At 45.6% G+C, this 19,480-nt stretch overlaps 1 protein-coding gene across 3 annotated transcripts in view; it reads right to left on the reverse strand.

Moving 5' to 3' along the window:
* KCNQ4 (potassium voltage-gated channel subfamily Q member 4) overlaps positions 1-19,480 on the reverse strand; it is a 92,586-nt gene that overhangs the window by 34,109 nt on the left and 38,997 nt on the right. For all 3 annotated transcript variants that reach the window (XM_083625197.1, XM_083625199.1, XM_083625198.1), the window contains exon 2: positions 2,195-2,285. In XM_083625197.1, the coding sequence (XP_083481323.1) occupies positions 2,195-2,285 (91 nt within the window). The remainder of the gene's footprint in view (positions 1-2,194; positions 2,286-19,480) is intronic.

Below are 19,480 nucleotides of genomic sequence, written 5' to 3' on the forward strand. Positions count from 1 at the left end.
TCTTTCCTTTTTCACAAACAAGCCCCTATTTTGCTTACTAGAGGGAAAGTCACACGGACCTTCTTAATTTAGTCTCCATCTCAGTTGGGAGAATTCCAGCGTCAGCCGTTTCTGACAGTTTGGGGGAAAGTTGCTTTTTTTAAAGATTCTTCTCGCCCACCCCCTCCCCCTGGGTTTGGTCACCCTTCCCTCTTCCCCAAGTTGTCACCCGCCTTTTCCATACGGATAAAGTTCACCACCAGGACTGCCGGCTATGAGAAGAGGAATCTTGCTACCAGATCGGACCAAAAGATCCAGCTAAGCTAGCATTATGCACCCAGAGTCCTCCAGGAAGCCCACAAGCAAAGCATCTGACAGGTACTGGCCCTACCATTAGGCCAAGCGAGACAGCTGCCTCTATTAGCGGAGATTTGGGGCGGTAGAGGCCACTCCCTGGCTGTCCTTCCAAGTCCTGTGGTCGTATCCCTCTGTTGGAGGGTAGACTTGCAAACACAGCAATGGTGGCTGGTGCTCACTGGGGTGGAAGGCAGGGAGGCCAACAGCAGGTGGCGCCAGAGGCAACTGTCTCCATCATCATCCTCCTCCCCGCTGCTGAGTTCTGCAAGGGCAACACTGAGACCCAGGAGAAGGAAGCTGACAGCCACTGCTGCCACCACCTGCAAAGGTTGCAAGGCAGGAGGCAGGAAAGTAGATGTAAGCTGAGGTTGGTGGTGCAGTGCTCTCCCAGTTGCCCTAAAGGACCAGTCTCCATTGCTACACAGCCTGTCCCAGCCCCCTCCTAAACTACTCTGTGGCCTCAGGGGAAGCAGAGGATGCTTTTCCAGTCATCAGTGTGGAATAATAATAATAATAATAATAATAATAATAATAATAATAATAATAATATTTATACCCTGCCCATCTGGCTGGGTTTCCCCAGCCACTCTGAGTGGCTTCCAACATAAAATTAAAATACAATAATCTATTAAACATTAAAAGCTTCCCTAAACAGGGCTGCCTTCAGATGTCTTCTAAAAGTCTGGTAGTTGTTTTTCTCTTTGACATCTGGTGGGAGGGCGTTCCACAGGGCGGGTGCCACTACCGAGAAGGCCCTCTGCCTGGTTCCCTGTAACTTGGCTTCTCATAGCGAAAGAACTGCTATAAGGCCCTCAGCACTGGACCTCTGGGCAGAATGATGAGGGTGGAGACGCTCCTTCAGGTATACTGGGCCGAGGCCGTTTAAGGCCATTTAAGGAATTAAGGTTCAGTTATTAGGCCAGCCAGCTGCTGTAGGTGGAATGGAGAGGGGCGGCCTCATTTATATATTTGCTTATTGCATTTGCATTCCATGCAAGGAGCGGAAGGTGATGCACATGGTTTTCCCCTGCCTCAATTAATCTTCACAACAACCCTGAGAGGCAGGTTAGGCTATGAGGCAGTGATTGGCCCAAGGTCAACCAGTGAGCTTCTTGGATAAGCGGGGATTCGAACCTTGGTCTCCCAGGTCATAATCAGGCACTCTAACCACTACACTACCCTGGATCTCCTTGGCACCTGCTCCTCCCCACCCTGTTCATTCCTTCCACTGCTGGTTTGCTGAGAGAGGAGGAGAAGGAGAAGCAGCAGCAGCAGAAGGAAAAGAGCCTTCTCAGGACCCCACTTAGACACGACCTTTGGAAGGTGACCAGTGATGCCAACCTCTGATTCCAGAGCCAGTGTGGTGTAGTGGTTAAGAGCGGTGGACTTGTAATCTGGTGAACCGGGTTCACGTCCCCGCTCCTCCACATGCCGCTGCTGGGTGACCTTGGGCTAGTCACACTTCTCTGAAGTCTCTCAGCCCCACTCACTTCACAGAGTGTTTGTTGTGGGGAAGGAAGGGAAAAGAGAATGTTAGCCGCTTTGAGACTCCTTCGGGTAGTGATAAAGCGGGATATCAAATCCAAACTTTTCTGCTTATTCTTCTTCCTTTCCTGGGGCAAGCAAACCGAGAATGGTGGGAGGGAGCTGCTACCACCCTCTTGGAGGGAATGGAATGGGGATCCCTAAGTCCCTTACTTACAAACTTGGAGCTGGTCCTATAGCAAAGCCACCTGAAGAGAAAGGATTGCAAGACCAAAGGCAGAGAGAAGGGATTTGCAAGAATGAAGAACAGACTTAAGATGGGCAGACAGGAGAGCAAGACAGATGAGGAGGGGGCCAGAGGAGCCCCCCTTACCAGGATGAAGAGACACTGGTTGGCGAATTTGTGATGCTCTGGGATGGTTGAAAACACAGACAGGACCAGACAGCTGAAGACCAGGAGAAATCTGGAACAACAAGAGGAGGGGGACACAGATTAGCCCGGGCTGGCAATGGCACATACCTCTGACACTGTTCTCTTCCTCTTTCACAGAATCATAGAACTGGAGAGTTGGAATGGACCCCCCCCCCAAGGGTGCTCTAGTCCACCCCCTGCAATGCAGGAATTGCAGCTAAAGCATCCCTGACAGATGGCCACCCAACCTCTGTTTAAGAACCTCCAAGGAAGGAGAACCCACCACCTTCCAAGGTAGGCAGTTCCACCGTCAAACAGCTGCTACCGTCAGAAAGTTCAGTCTAAATCAACTCACTGAACTAGTCAGCAGACCCCACAACACATCCTGTATGTACTGTAAGAAAATAAGATACAAGATCAAATAACTCTATGGACAGGGAAAGAAATGCGGCAGTGTTTATTTGGCAAAGATTTTGTAAATAGCTTTGAGGGTTTGTTTGTTTGTTTACAGTCAAGTGTATAAATCTTATGAAATAAAAAAATAAAATAATCTCCTGGGCTGGTTTTTTTTAACTTCTCAAAAAACCCTCTAAATGTAGTGTTTTTATTATATTTTACTGTTTTGCTCTGTTTTATCAATAATGTTTTACTGTGCTGATATATTTTTAATCCACCACTGTAAACCACTTTGGGATTTCTAAAAGTTTTTTTAAATAAATAAAAAAAATACAACCATAATATATAAATGTTAAGGAGAAATGAATGGAGACTGGCAAGGCTTCCTTTTTTAAAAGTGTGCATTTAGGATTACATTTATGCCCTGGCTTTCCTCCAAGGATATGAGAGTGGTGTGCCTGGCTCCCCGCTTCCCCACTTTATCCTCTTAGCAACCCTGTGAGGTAGGGCGGGCAGAGGGAGCTTCATGATGGAGAGGGTTGTTTGAACGCTCGCTTTCCCCCTCCGCAGGTTGTAGTCTAACCACTACACCACAGAGCAAGGGTGAGGTCTTCTTTGGACTGGCCTATGGAGATGGATCATAGCTCAGGTTCCTTACCCAACGCCTACAATTAAAAGGGTCAGGTGGCGGAGGCACTGGCGGAGGAACGGGAATGGGGAGGGAGCGGACTGCCCCTGGCACCACTATTCTGGTAGGGTGCCATTGCGGCAGCCCCCCCTGGACACACGCCGTGTACCCCTGCACACGCTGGGTGCCACGCCCCCATGGACTGCGTGTCATGCCCCTGCAGGCAGCACATCACACCCCCAGGATGTGTGTCACACCCCCATGGGTGGCATGCCACGCCCCTGGGATGCATGTCATGCCCTGGGGGGCACCAGCCATGCCCCCGCCTGCTCTCTGCCCCTGGTAGCAGAGCATGCAGCTTCGCCACTGGGCAAAAGGAAACAGGGAGGCCCCTTTTAGCCTATTCAATTTAGCCAATCCTTTCTTTGGAAAAGGAGGGCATGGGCTCACCAGGGAGCAGTGGAGCCCCAAAGCAGGCCATGTTCAAATGGAGATGGACATAACTCACACTGGAGCTGCCATGTTTGAGAGGGGGGGGGACATTTGGCGCTTGGCCATCTCTTGGTCCAGCCAGGCTTGGAGTCTGATCAAACACAGACCAGGTGGAAACTTGGAAGTGGAAGCATTCTCAGCAACCCTCTCCTCAGAAGGACTTCTCGCTGGGTCACAGCCCATGGAAGACAGCTGGAGTTTCCACCTCAGACACCAACAATTTAGAGAACCCTCAAGAACTCGCCACCAGTGCATCTGACCAAGCTGCAGGTGGGAGGCATGGCCCGTAGGTGGCAGCATGGAGCAGCTGATGGAGCCTGGGATGTCTCGGAAACCAGAGCTAGAGGCACAACACTTTTTTGCTGCAAAATCTGGGGGCTGAGCCATTGAACCTCCTAGCCACACACGCACCCCAAATGCCAATCCTATCTTAGTTTATTGAAGCCTCTCAGCTTCTTTTAAGAGAAATGAAGACGGAGACTTGAATTTGCAAGCTTGAAAAGTTTTCTTCTGTCAGCAGGAGGTGCCACTTTGGAGCGATCTTCCTGCAATAGTCAAATCTCCCTGCAAGTAGAAGGCTAGCACATCAGGGGGGAGACGTTTTAGCCCACACCACCTTCTGGGCTAAGCTTTCTAAGTGCAGGGATGTTTAACCAGGGAAGTGTTCTAATATGTGATCCTTGCCCAGCACTCTACCACCTTAGAACTTTATCACTTCCCCTCCCTTTATGTGCAAACCAAGTCCAAGACATGGCTACATCAGAGAAGAGATACAAATACCTAATGACCAGCAGAAATCTCCATTGCATCCAGCAAACAACCTCACAGATTTTTAAAGGCTTTTTTTGGAGGGGGGGAGCAGTAGCTTAGTGGTAGAGCTTTGCATACAAGAAGGTTCCAGGTTTGATTTTTGGCACCTCTCAGTGGGGTTGGGAAAGAGCCCCATCTGAAACACTGGAGAGCTGCTGCCAGTCCGTGTAGATAATATTGAGCTGGCTGGACCAATAGTCTGACTCAGGCAGCTTCCTACATTCCTAAGTTTCTAGCCTATAAAGATAAGTTAGAAGTCTGGGAGCAATGCATGGTAAAATCTCCAAAACTGGTGAGTATCTCAGTAGGAATTCCAGCAGTTGTGGAGGCTGGCACCAGAGCTCATTGCTTTTTCCCATGAGTAAGAGGAAAAAGAGCATGCAAATGAAATATCTTCAAATGCCCAAAATTGAGCTCTCATTTATTAAGGTGAAATACCGGTATGCTGTAAAGTTTGTTTGCCTCTTCCTTGCTTGCAAGACTTTTCCCCTTTGAAAAATGACAAATAAATGAACGAGAGCTTCACCTATTTAACTAGAAGAAAATCAGAAGAAAAAGCTGTATCCCTATGAATGAACTTACTACATTATGCAGAAATTTTAGCGGCATTGTAACTTCCTTGAGAGCCAGTGTGGTGTAGTGGTTAAGAGTGGTGGACTCCTAATCTGGGGAACCGGGTTCGCGTCTCCGCTCCTCCACCTGCAGCTGCTGGGTGACCTTGGGCCAGTCACACTTCAGAGAAGTCTCTCAGCCCCACTCACCTCACAGAGTGTTTGTTGTGGGGGAGGAAGGGAAAGGAGAATGTTAGCCGCTTTGAGACTCCTTCGGGAAGTGATAAAGCGGGATATCAAATCCAAACTCTTCTTCTTCCTTGTTCAGAAGGCTAAAGCTCTAGGGTTGCTCAGGGAAAACCCACTGCCAGCAAGCTCAGGACAGACAAAAGGGAATGCTTATTCACACAACACACAATCCAGGTGGAATTCATCGTTACAGGGTGTGGAATAAGCTACCAGCATACGTGACAATAAAGAGGAGGGTCCCGAGGGCCAGGCAGAGAGGTCTTGGGGGCCACTTTTGGTTCCTGAGCCTGAGGGGCCCCTCCCCATTCAATTCAGCCACAGGGAGCCAAACCCTTCTGGTTTATCCATTTCCTAGCTATCCAAGGGGAAGCAACAAAACCATTTTTACACATTGTCTTTCTTTCCCAAACAGCAACCAGGGAAAATGCTGATCTCAAACAAGCAGAACAAGAGACGCACACAGCCTGTAATATTCTGAGCACTATCAGAGTTGAGCCAGAATTTTAAATATTTAATCACTTATAAAAAGAAAAAAAGGGGGGGGGGACTTTGTAGCCATTCTCTGGGGACTGGTAAAAGGAAGCACTTTTGTGGTGACAAGGGGCTCAGAATCCCATTATTGCACTAATAACTGGCATGACCAGCAAAGTTTTTTGGGGGAGGAGGGGTCAGTCATGGCCCCTGAGGTCACAGCTGTGAATAAAGCCAGCACTCCATGGAGTGTGGCAGCTATTCCCCATGCATGTCTTTCTGAATCATGCCATAGTTGCTCTTGGAGAGACCTGCACTCTTTCATCTATTCAGAATTTCCCCATTAAGCTCAAAGCCTTCTTGGTCAGTTTCTCCATCAGTTCTCTGCCGTGCTTCAACCTCAAGCTTCTAGTCCTTATGGCAAGTCGGCAGTAGACTCACAGACCAAGCTGCTCATCAGCCATGCACAAACAGTCCAGCAGAAGCATGACAAGTCTTTTATTTTCGGCTGCCTGCCTGAGACTAGGGTGGGTGGGGAAATACAGCCGTGTCCAGCCAGGAGGCCACAATACAAACCTGATTGGTGGGTCACACGTAGAACACTCTACAAAGGAAGCTTAAGGCCCCCTGGCCAGGGGCTGCTGCGCTGAGGCGCAATTTAAACCCTGGGTCCCAGTTTCATGGCAAGTTTTGTCCATGCAGCATGCAAGGTAAACTTACGTGGAAAAGGACTCCACTCAAGAACAGCGCTTGGCATTTACTAAACTCACAAGTAAACCTTAGCTATCTAGGAATACAAGGCAAAGCCCCTGGATCTGACAGTATGTACACACACTCCCCCTTGGGCTTGCAAGAGTGGATTCTCTCACTAGCTGAACCCAGGGTTTGGAATTCTTCACGTGGATGGTAAGTATTTCTCTTTGGCTATGCTTTTGCCCGCCAGACTGATGTCTCTTCCATACCCTCCAATATTTCTCCAATGAAAGGGACATCTATTATTATTATTATTATTATTATTATTATTATTATTATTATTATATTTCTACCCCACCCATCTGACTGGGTTGCCTCAGCCACTCTCAGCGGCTTCCACCATATATAAAAAAAACATAATAAAACGTCAAACATTAAAAAAACTTCCCTATACAGGGCTGCCTTTAGATGGCTCGGGGGTCAGATAACTCCATAACCTCCAGAAATTTCTCCAGTGAAAATAGGGAAGTCCTAAGGAAAAGCGGGACATTACAGGATCAAATCAGAAACCAGGATGGCTTCTGCAAATCTGAGACCATCCCTGGAAAATAGGGACACTTGGAGACATGGGCGTAGCCAAAGTAGGGCAGGGAGGAGCAGCTGCCCCCCATCAAGAAAAATAAAGAAAAATACATAGCAAACTGAGGTTCTGCCCTCAACAAAAGGCCTGCCCCATAACAAAAATCCTGGCTACGCCCATGCTTGGAAGGTCTGCTCTTCTGCCCCCGATGTGCAGTTTTATTGCTGGGCAGCTCTTAGTTCTTTTAGCTGGCTGCTGTTCTTGCAGTCTCTCTCTCTCATAGGTGAGTGGTTATTTCCTTCTTGTTTTTTTTCGCTGCTTTGGGTACTTTTTGAAGACAAAGCAGGATATAGGTTGCAAAACAAGCCAACAGCATTAAACTACACAGAGCACCAGAGGCATCCTTTTGGTTCCAAACAAATGATCTATAAGCACAAGAGCAAGGGTAGGCAACCTACGGCTCATGGGCTGGATGCAGCCCAATCGCCTTCTCAATCCAGCCTGCGGATGGTCCGGGAATCAGCCTGCTTTTACATGAGTAGAATGTGTGCTTTTATTTAAAATGCATCTCCGGGTTATTTGTGGGGCATAGGAATTTGTTCATTCCCCCCCCCCCAAAAAAAATATAGTCCGGCCCCCCACATGGTCTGAGGGACGATAGACCGGCCCATGGCTGAAAAAAGTTGCTGACCCCTGCACAAGAGTCTCCCAAGCACTTCACAGGTAGCTTCAGATGGATCAAGTTTATTTCTATTAAAAAACAACAACAACCCAATATCATTCACACACAATTTCTGACAACTCTGCTACAGAGGACAGGTTAAGTACAATCAGCAAAGTTTGGAAGTAAAACTTTTGCAGGCTGGGGGCAGAAAAGCCAGCTGTGTGCTTCAAATTTGACCATATTTCTAAGTCTTTTTTCACTTCTGTCCAACATTTCTCATAGTTATCTTTAAATAAGTTTAAGTTCTTAGCAGTCATATTAACCCCCAGGTATTTTACTTTCTTAACTAATGTTAAACCTGTCTCCTTCTGAAACCTCTCTTTCTCAATTGGTGTTAAATTTTTCTCAAGAACTTTAGTTCAACTTAAATCCTGCCACCTGACCAAATTCTTGAATCAGTTCTAATACTCTTTTCGTACTAGATTCTGGCTTCTGTAACGTCAAAACTAAGTCATCTGCAAAAGCTTTCAGTGTGTATTGTTTGGCTCTGACCTGTATACCTTTAATCAGACGGTCCCTTCTGATCATATTTAGCAGAACCTCCAGGACCGAAATAAAAAGCAATGGGGAAATTGGGCAGCCTTGTCGTGTCCCTTTCTCTATCTTAAATTCCTCTGTCACCACATTGTTAACTATTAGTTTAGCCTTTTGTTCTGAATAAATTGCACTTATTTGAAGCTTTCCTTGTTGGGTCGAATTGCAGCTATAAAGATGAATGTATTGCCAAGAATGTTATTTTTGTTCCAATCATTGCAAATTTTGGACAAAATGGACTGTTTCAAGAAGTGGCAGAGAGACATTTCTAGATTTGTCTGGCAGGGCAAGAAGCCCAGAATAAAATTTAAGATATTAACTGATGCAAAGGAAAGAGGCAGATTTGCCCTGCCAGACCTTAAACTTTACTATGAATCAGCAGCATTCTGCTGGTTGAAAGATTGGCTGCTTCTTGAGAACACAGACATTTTGGACTTAGAAGGTTTTAATAATGTTTTCGGTGGCATGCATATTTGTGGTACGACAAGGTTAAAGCACATAAAGCATTTAAAAACCATATTGTCAGGAAAGCATTGTTTAATGTTTGGATAAGATATAAAGACTTACTTGAAAATAAAACCCCAAGGTGGTTGTCACCGATGGAAGCAAAGGCTCAGAAAAAGCTCAATATGGAGGCCAAATGGCCGAAATATTGGGAAATTTTGGAACAAGAAGGAGACAAACTGAAATTGCAGAGTTTTGAGAAATTAAAAGATAAAATGCGAGATTGGCTTCATTATTATCAAATAAGAGAGGCCTATAATTTGGACAAAAAAATTGGCTTCCAGGTGGAAAAATCAAAATTGGAAACAGAACTGTTAGATCCCAAAACTAAGATACTTTCAAAAATGTATAACTTGCTGTTAAAATGGAATACGCAGGATGAAACGGTTAAATCTGCTATGATTAAATGGGCACAAGATGTTGGACATAACATTATGTTTGCTGACTGGGAACAGTTGTGGACCACTGGTATGAAATTTACGGCATGCAATGCCTTAAGAGAGAATATTATGAAAATGATATACAGGTGGTACATGACACCAGTCAAGCTTGCAAAAATATATCATCTGCCCGATAATAAATGTTGGAAATGTAAAGAAAATGAAGGTACATTCTTTCACCTTTGGTGGACGTGCCCAAAGATTAAGGCTTTCTGGGAGATGACCTATAATGAAATGAAAAAGGTATTTAAATATACCTTCCTGAAGAAACCAGAGGCCTTTCTCCTGGGCATAGTCGGCCAATTGGTGCCAAAGAAGGATAGAACTTTCTTTATGTATGCAACAACAGCAGCAAGAATACTTATTGCAAAGTATTGGAAGACACAAGATTTACCCACCCTGGAAGAGTGGCAGATGAAGGTGATGGACTATATGGAATTGGCGGAAATGACTGGCAGAATCCGAGACCAGGGAGAAGAGTTGGTGGAAGAAGATTGGAAGAAATTTAAAGACTATTTGCAGAAATATTGTAAAATTAATGAATGTTAAAATGATGCTGGATTGAAATTAAGTGGCATTAGCAACAAAGTTAATAAGAACATGCAAAAATGGATTGATAATGGATGAAAATATACAGTTATAATATGTTAAGATATAGAGTTAAGATAAATGAAAGAGGGTAAGGATTTGCTGAATTGATTATGTAAATGGGAATACAAAAAGGGGAGGTGTGAGGAGGTCAAGGAAACAAGCAAATGAGTTTAAAGATATCAAAAATGGATTGGTTTTTAATTTTTTCTTACCTATTTGCTTTTTGCTTTTTGTATTTTGTATTTTTTGTTCTTTTTCTTTTTCCTTTATATTTTTGTATTTTTGTATTTTTTTCTTATTTCTTCCTTTTTATATGCTTTTTTTTATTCTGTAAATCTTTGTTTTTTGTAAAATCTTAATAAATATTTTATTAAAAAAAGAGAGAGAGAGAGAAAAGCCAGCTGTGTGTTTGAATCCTCTCCCAAGTACATATTGGGGGGGGGGCGGATAACAGACAACAAGGAAAGCTAGGGTGAACACTTCTCCACTGCATGCTACAGTTCTCCATGCAGGGAGATTTCTTCTTGGGATGAGGAGTCAGACTCCTCTACAGCTGCAGCCTGAGATGGCACAGTCCACGAAACACCTTCGCTGCAGGACTCTGCAGGCTGCATGAACTCAGGAGCAGAGTTTGTGTTGTTGGAAACATGTGAGAGATACTAAAAGAATAATGAAAACAGCGAGTCCCATCCTTTTGGCCTTTTGGAAAACTTCTCAAGTTGGGCTGAAAAACTGGAGCTTGGGTACAAAAGACACGCAGCAAAGGATGTGAAACTCTCGCCCCGCTGCAGTCCGAGAGCAGGCGCCTGAAATGAGAAACCCGCCGGATCTCAATACTGCCGATTCTGGCGGTTTCTAAAAACTGAATGAATGAAAAGAGAGAAGGAGCAAACAAGACCCAGTTGCCAGCCAAACATATCAATGTCTTCCAATCTCTTCTGAGGAAGGAGGGCTCTGTGGTCACAGAATCCACACTCCTGGGATGTGTGGGGAGAAGAGATGGCTCATGCTGAAATTTGCCTGGCTTGGCCTCGGGAGGAAGATGTGTCAGACCACAGGGTGAACCAAAGGCTCCCTTCGAGCTTTCTTTTAAAGAGTGCTGCAAGACCCACAGAACCTTTAAGGCTTGCAATGCTTGGCTCAGATCAATGGAAGGATATGTCTCCTGCCACACAGGCTTTACAAAATTCCCTTGCTCCTGCCTCACTCTCTTCCAGCCACAAGCACTGGGCCCTAGCCCTTGCAACTGGCTGGCAGCACAAAGCCCTTGGATTGCCAGTGACAGGGATGAATGTGGAAAACTTGGCCTCCCACTCTGGGTCAATGAACAGTAATGGCTAAAGCCCATTGGTAGGGTGGGACGCAGGGAACCCAACAGTAGGTGGCGCTAGAGCCATTGACAGGCAAAGCTAACTAATTCTGGTTCTGTCCCCCTCCTCCGCCCTGCTGTGTTCTGCAAGGGCAACACAGAGACTAAGGAGGAAGAGGAAGCTGGGAAGCAGGGCTACCTCTTGGACTGGTTTTAAGTAAGAATGGGGGCTGGTTGAGAGTGGAATGAGGTTGGTGGAACTGAACAGACGCCACTGCTTGCTACACTTCATGCTTCAGTTATAGACTGCAGGAACCCCAGGCTGAAGAATAGCTATCTGGAGGTCAGACAGGTGGCTGTCAGAAAAAGAATAGACTTTTTGGTGGTGGCACCCAAATTATGCAACTCCCGTTTTTGGGTGCTGCACCAAGTTCATCTTGTTCTGACATGCATATTAATGACTTTAAATGGTACTATGGATCTTTCAATTGCCTTTTATGCTGCCTTTTGTTTGGGCTTTTAATTGTTGGCTCTTGTTTCATCTGCCATTTATATCCGCTGTTTCTACTGCTGCTGTTTTGTCTTTGGTATATTAGCGTTTTACATTGCAAGCTGCGTCAATGCCATTCGATGAACGGTGGAATGTCAGTGCTACATATTAGAAGAAAAACAAAGAAACTCCAGACGTGGACTGAGAGTATCATGAGCCACCCAAAGCCCTGGGGTTGGGCTGACACAGTGGCTTGTGACAATCAATAACCCTTGCACCTTTTTTGCGCTGAACGGGAGAAAATGTTACCGTTTCGTCTCTGAATCATGGCCAGTTGTTACATCGCAAAGTGACTTTGATCATTACTAATTAGAGGGGTAGAAATCTCCACAGAGAAACATTATACTGTCTGAAAGAACTGTTTCTCTCACCAATGCAGCTACATCCTCCAAAAATGGGCTGATTAAGAGTGTAAGCTAAGCTATTTCAAATCTTCCTCCCTTCTTTTATCCAAGCATCCTTAAAAGAAAAAAAGGGGGGGAGGTGGAGTTGGCACAATTAGCAAAGAAATGAATAAAAGGGAAAACAAAGATTGCTGAAGACAAAGGAATGGGAACTGTGCAAAAATATTTTTCCCCGATCCAGCAATTCTAAATATGGCACATGGAAAGACTGGCCCACAAGCTTGCGTAACCGCGTGCAGAGACCATCCATCTCCCAGGGCAGCGCACTGCCCCCAAGACCCACAGGCAGAAACACTAGGTACATGCGTGTATGTGACAATTTGACAGCACTTGGTTTAAAGAAACAGGAGGGGGGGACTCTCAGCTCCTACAAGTCAGTATGTCAGTTACCAGCTACACTTCGGAATCGTATCAGTTAATGCACAGCCGAGAAGCATTAGAGGACTGTCTCCTCTTGACGGCACCCAGTTGTCCTTTGCTGCTCAACAGGACATGAAAAGATGTTTATTAAATTGTGTTCAATGCAGGGAATGCGTGCAGACAGAAGTTTTCCTCCCTCTCATATAACTTTAGAACTCAAGATCATCTGAGTTCTGAGTACCCCACCCAGGGGTGGGGTAGAGATTCTGGCCTTCCAGATGCTCAAGGATGATACAAGTTCTACTCCAGCAGAATCTAGAGGGTCACAACTTCCCCAGCACTGCGCTATACTAACCAGATACCTGATTATTATTATTTTTAAGCTAGAGATGCCTAGCAGCTCCATCCTGCAAGACATGTGGTTTACCAAAGAGTTAAATTGGCAATTAAGGCACAGGAACACAGATAGCTCTCTTATGCCAACTCAGACCATTGAGATCCATACTGTCTACACTGACTGGCAACAGAGAGGAGAAGATATCCAAGACAGGAGAGGAATTGGAGAGGTGAGAGCAAGGAGGTGCATATTAGGAGTAAATAGCTGTTGCATGGATCTCAGGTTTGTTTTGATTATGGGTGAGGGCAGAGGGGCTAAGCCAGGGAGCTTCTGGGTAAGATTCAATCACCAATGAGCAAATTCAGGTTGTGCAAATTCAGATTGTGCAATGAAGCTCTTAAACAACAAATTTCAATCCTCCCCCCCCCCAAAGCTGAACTTTTTCCGATAAGGAAAGTGACGGGGAAATGCCTTTGCCTGAAATGATGCTGTCTAATTTCCCCACAAACCAATCAGAATAAATACTCAGCAAACAGCACCTATTGTCTAGCCTCCCTGAAAGCAAATCAGAACAAATGTTCAATAAACAGGTTGTCTGGAAGTGACCCCAGATGATTTGTCGAAGAAGGGTATTTTGAGCTGGGATTTAAACAGAGGAAGGCAGGCTGGAGAGAGAGAGAGAGAGAGAGGGACAGACAGACAGACAGGGATCATGTATGTGTTTAGGGGATGGAGTTCCAAACATAAAGGGAGGGTAGGCAGAATTAATTTAAGATAGTTTCCGTAAATGTGTGTGTTCAAAACAAAACTTCTGAGTGCAGTCATACCTTGTGTTACATTTGTTTCACGTTGCTACTTTTCAGATTACGAACGCGGCAAACCTGGAAGTGTTTACTTCCAGGTTTGCTGCGCGTGCGCAGACGTGATCGGCACACTTCGCACATGCACAGAAGCCCTCTATCATGCTGCGCGCATGCGCAGTAGCACACTCTACTTACGGACTTTTCGGGGTGCTGTTCGCACTCTGAAATGGATCACGTTCGTAAGTAGAGGTACCACTGTACATGCAATTGACAGTGCTTGTTAAAAGTAAAAAAGAGCAGGATGTCAAGTTCTTTCAAATATTTTTGGATCTGCTGAATATGTTAGCTTGCTGATCTGCAACTGAACTCTTGCAAGATCTCAGCTTTCAGCAATTTAATGGAGATGACCTCTTGCTCAGCTTCAAATCTAGGAACTCGTCGCACTTGGGCAAATGTGTTACACTGCCTGGAGAATCACAAACCAGATTACCCAAGAAGGCAGGTACCATCTCCAGGCAAGGAGTCGAGACAGGTGAGGGTGGGGAGCAGAGCAGAAGCTTAAAAGTGAGTGCACAGTGGTGGGGCAGTAACGTTAGCCCTCTAGGACCCTTGAGTTCTCCATGCAAACCCTTTCCCTAGTTCAGCAGAGAGACGCAGTTCCAAAACAGCTTCTCCAACAAAAGAGACCCGCCAAGATGAATCAATCAACTTGCTAAATATAGCAAAGGGGGGGGGGAGCGGTGATCACAGACACCCCTCCACCAAGAGAAAGACTGAGCCTGCCCAGGACTGACATTGAGTTTCTCTTCTTTTGTTGCTGATGTGAAGGATTACAGTTGAATCAGCTGTAACAGGAGTCTTTGGGACCTGAAACTAATCCCCAGAAAGCAAGTCAGAGTGTAAAAAACCCCTCAAGTGGTGGCTTCCTAGCTTTCCTGATCTCTTCTCTGCCTACTTCTGCACCATCCCATTCCAACCTCAGACAATTTATCCAACCATTGGCAGAAACCCTGACTCGCCTGCAAGAGTGCACTCCCCAGCAACTCTCAGTCGGAGTATTTCGGCACTTTAAGCCAATGGTCTGTTCTTTTTCCCACTGTGAGGTCCTTGGGGCAGGAATCTGACCATTGGGGTTATGCTGCAAAGTGCCACGTACAACAGAAAGGGCTGCATAAAGAATTAAATAATGGCAACACACGCTTTTGGTTGACGGTGCCTCATCTCTCTTCCTCAACCACTCCATCTGAAAGCTAAAATAGAGCAGGGTAACTAACAACTTGGGGAACCTGCAACCTTTGACCTGGATGAGAGCCCCTGCCAGTCCTTCACCCTAGAGACAGCACAGTGAAATATCTTTAAGAAGCATCTGTGTCTCTCTGCCATCGACAACTGCTCTACCAATATCCATTCTTATCTCAAACCTATTTGCATGCCCAGCAACCAGCAACCAGCAAAAATCTGTTAAAGATGGTCATAGCTAAAAAAAACAACAACCAAAAAACCTGGAGGCAAAATATAAAACAAAACAAAACAGTTCTTCCACTTACATGTCCACCATTTGATGACCATTGTGTTAGTAACGGAAATCTTCTCTGGCCTCTTTCTACCTAACAGTGTACTGCCTCTGTTCATTATACTGACATGTATCTGGCCATCTGTCATGAATGCTTTAGTTGAGATCCCTGCATTGCAGGGGGTTGGACTAGATGATCCTTGGGGTCACTTCCAACTTTACAATTCCATGATTCTATCTCACAATCCCCACTATTTCATAAATGAAGCACCTATATGAAGAAGCTAAGCAAATAAAGGTTTTTTAAAAAGGTAAATATGTTTAATCAATTGGGCTAAACATTTCTCTAATTCAGGGGTGGGGGACCTCAGGCCCAGGGGCCAATGCGGCCCTCCAGGCCATTCTATTTGGCCCTCAGGCCACACCCCTCACCAGCCCTGCTTTCTACCCTGAGTGTTTTTGCCTGGCTGGAATGTGCCCTTTGAACTCTGATAAGGCCTTTTTGCTTGCTAGTACAAAGACAAAATGTACATTTCTTATTCCTCCATCCTGTTTTGCCTCTGGTCCCTCTCACCACTGGAATACGGCCCTCAGGAGAAAATATGCCGATGGGCTTATGCAATTGTCTAAAATATCCCTTGATGAGTTCATGTTGCTTTTCAATGTTTTTATGCAGTTGTCTGACTCCCTAAAGTTCTGTGAGAGGCAAGATGCAAATACTTCTATAAATAAATATGCCCCCAAGCTGAAAAAGGTTTCCCATCCTTGCTTTAATTGGTCAACAGCATGACAATTTTGTACATGAATGTGTGTGCCCCCTCTCCCACCCCCACTGTTTTACAAGCATCAGCAACAAGACTGCTTTGATACAGGCAGACACTGTCTCATCAACTCATGGCTCCACCCTTAGGGCTTGGGACTTTCTTTCCCTTTCCTTTTTCTTCCCAGAGTATTCAATTTCATGACAAGGGATTCCAGCCCTTGACAAAGGGTAAAGAAGGGGGGTTGCATTTTTCCCCTTGCCCCCCGTCCTCCAACTTCCTTACCTCTGTAGCCAGACTGCCTCAAACTTGCAATAGGATGGAGGGAGGCGACAGAATTGCTACGCTCGTTTTTTCCTAGCCTGTCAGCAGAACATGAGAGAGACGGATTCAGGTAACAGGGTGGCATGTGTGAACAGAGGAAGGAGAGCTGGTAAAGGGAAATGGATGCATGGTGGGAAATGGAACCTAGAATATATATATATATATATATATATATATATATATATATATATATTTAAAACCATATGAACAGTTACAATAAAAACAGCATAGCACAAGCCCTTTCATTAAAACCAGCCAGTTCCCAAATGCCTGTTAGAACAGCACAGTAATCAGATGCCAGCAGAGAGACAACAGCCAGTTGGGAGCCAGTCTAGCTTCACTAGGGAGGGAGTTCCAAAGTCTGGGAGCAGCCACCCAAAAGGCCCTGTCTATGGGCCCCTCCAGGTGTCCTTTTACTGTGCATTTATGATTATCTGTTCTCATGATGTTATATGGGGCAGTTATATCATATGATCCCGCTTTCAATATTGTTTGCTCCTGCAAAGGTTTCAGGGCAGACACACTGTTTTGTTTCCAAGCAGTACCATGCCCTGCAGTTTCCTGCTGAATTCATGTATCGTGTCATACCACAAATGTTCAGATCGGGAGAGTTGTTTTGCAGCAGAATAACACAAGAAGGCCCCTCCGGATTGCATTAATGCAATCACATTCAGGAAGCACTGCAGAACAATTGATAAAAAGGAATGACATGTGGATGGTCCAGTTTAAACCCAATAATGCACAATTATTGCATTAATGATGTTGCAGAATGAACCCATGCACAAAAACCCGGTCCAGAGTGCCCTTGTATGGGGTGCACACCCATCCCTTCTTCCCCGCTGGGTAAGACAGCTTTGGAGTGTTTCTGTGTGGCTGGGTGGGTATGTGACCAGAGACTCGCTGATCCTTCGGCATTTCAAGGGGAAGGATTAAACTATCCTGCAGCTTAGGCCAAGATCTTGCAATGATGATGATGATGTACAATTACCATCTTGCCTTCTCCAGCAGCAGCAAGAGACAACTCTCTCCCCTTCTGAATTATTAACAAGCCCCCTTCCTTCTTCCCATTCAGCATTTCTGATGTTAACTCTTTCCAAACAGGAGCCCAGAGGGAGTCTGGGGGGATGAAGGATAAAAGGAACGGTGGTGAGCCCAAATAGAGCATGGCCAGTTTCAAGGAGATACAGGTAGCAGGGTGGAGAGTGATGAACAGTTGAGGGTTTGATGCAAACCTACCTCATTTGCAATTCCCGAAACACGTCACAAAAAAACTCCTTTGTAATTCACACTTCTCTGAACTTTGCCATGCAGTTTTCCAACCAAACAATATGCACAAAAAGACATTATATGATAAGAAAGTGTGTATTTTTAAAATACATATATTAATGGAGACAACATATAAAAATGCATTATATTAGTGACATTTGCTTTAAAAAAAAATGTCCATAGCAGGGGAAATGGTCACTGAAAATGCTGGTGGATTTTCATGATGACTTAAAAATAATAATCACAAACTGATGTGGAATGTGGCACCCTCAACTTAAGATTGGAAAAATGAGAATCTACCATGGGCTGATTTTGTTCTTTTTGTCAAGTGAAAGCAGATTTGTTGAGGTTTGGCAAAGAGATCAAGAAATCCAGCATGCAGGGCAGGATAGTGGCCACTAGTTTTATACTGGGGGAGGAACTGGGGGAGGAGCCTTAGAGAGCAGTGGGGAGGCAGGAACCTTCAGCCCTCGCAACTGCCTCATGGGGGGCAAGACCTAGTGGGAAGGGTTGCTAGGACTACTAGGAGAGAGCCGTTTTGTTTCTTTCAACAAAGAGTTAATTTCACCAACAGCAGGTTCTTTCTTGTTTTATTGCTAACCTACCCCTGACTCCAGGGATGCGGGTGGCACTGTGGGTTAAACCAAAGAGCCTAGGACTTGCTGATCAGAAGGTCGGCGGTTCGAATCCCTGTGACGGGGTGAGCTCCCGTTGCTCTGTCCCAGCTCCTGCCAACCTAGCAGTTCAAAAGCACGTCAAAGTGCGAGTAGGTAAATAGGTACCGCTCCGGCAGGAAGGTAAACAGCATTGCCGTGCGCTGCTCTGGTTCGCCAGAAGCGGCTTAGTCATGCTGGCCACATGACCCGAAACTGTACGCTGGCTCCCTCGGCCAATAAAGCGAGATGAGCGCCGCAACCCCAGAGTTGGTCACAACTGGACCTAATGGTCAGGGGTCTGTTTACCTTTACCTTACCCCTGACTCCAGCACCTGACAGCGGAGGGGTCTTAGAGGCCACCTGGGCTAACCCCTTGCTCAGTACAGGAAATTGGAGATTGAGAGCATCCTCTGCAGAACGCTGCCCAGCCTGTGGTTGAAGACCTCAAGGAAGGGTCTTCAACCCGTCCCCCCAGGACCCAGTCCTGCCCTCTTACAGCTGCAAAGCTGGAATCTGCCCTATGCCAACTCAGACCATTGGTCAGTACTGTCTACAGTGGCTGTCCAGAATTTCAGCCTTTCTGAGCCCTGCCTGGAAACAAGGAACCTTCTGCATGTGCTCCAGGTGTTTTGGAACACAACTCCCACCATCTCCAGCCACAGCTGGGGCAGAAGGGAATTCAAAAGATCTGGACAGGCAGCTTTTTTATATAGTCATAGGAGCTGAGTAGGGCTTCCATATGCAAAGGCACTATACCCCAGGGTCAGGGGAGAATGAAGAAGAGAGAAGGCCATTGCCGTTATGCTTGTGAGCTTCCATAGAAGCTGGCTCCCTTCCGACGGAAACAGCCCATTTGTCTGATGCATCCTGGCTCTTCCTATCCTCATTGCTACCAAGAGAGAACATAATGCCCAGACCATTTGCCATTAGGAAAAGGGTTTCAAGAACAAGGTATGGGGCTTCCAGAAAGATTTTAGCACCACCGTCCTGTTTCTTTTGCTTGTTTTCAGAACTTAGCTATTCTAGAGAGCTCTAGACATCACTCTGCACAATTCCGACAGTTTTTTAAAAATTAAATCCGCACCAGGAAAAAGCCAGGGTAAGCCTACCATTTATAGTTAAGTTTAAGAGGCAAAAATAATTTCATCTAACAGCAGCCCAGATCTTTAATCAGATGAGTTCAACGCCTCCCATCACCGGCAAGCGATTTCAGAGGGGATGGGGGTGCAGCAAAGCAGAAAGTAATTCAGCCGTCATTCAGCTACCAAGAATTTGGGCACTGTATGGTGATCCAAAGTCAA

This window comes from Podarcis filfolensis, assembly GCF_964270895.1.
Source record: "Podarcis filfolensis genome assembly, chromosome: 8".
NCBI lineage: Eukaryota > Metazoa > Chordata > Lepidosauria > Squamata > Lacertidae > Podarcis > Podarcis filfolensis.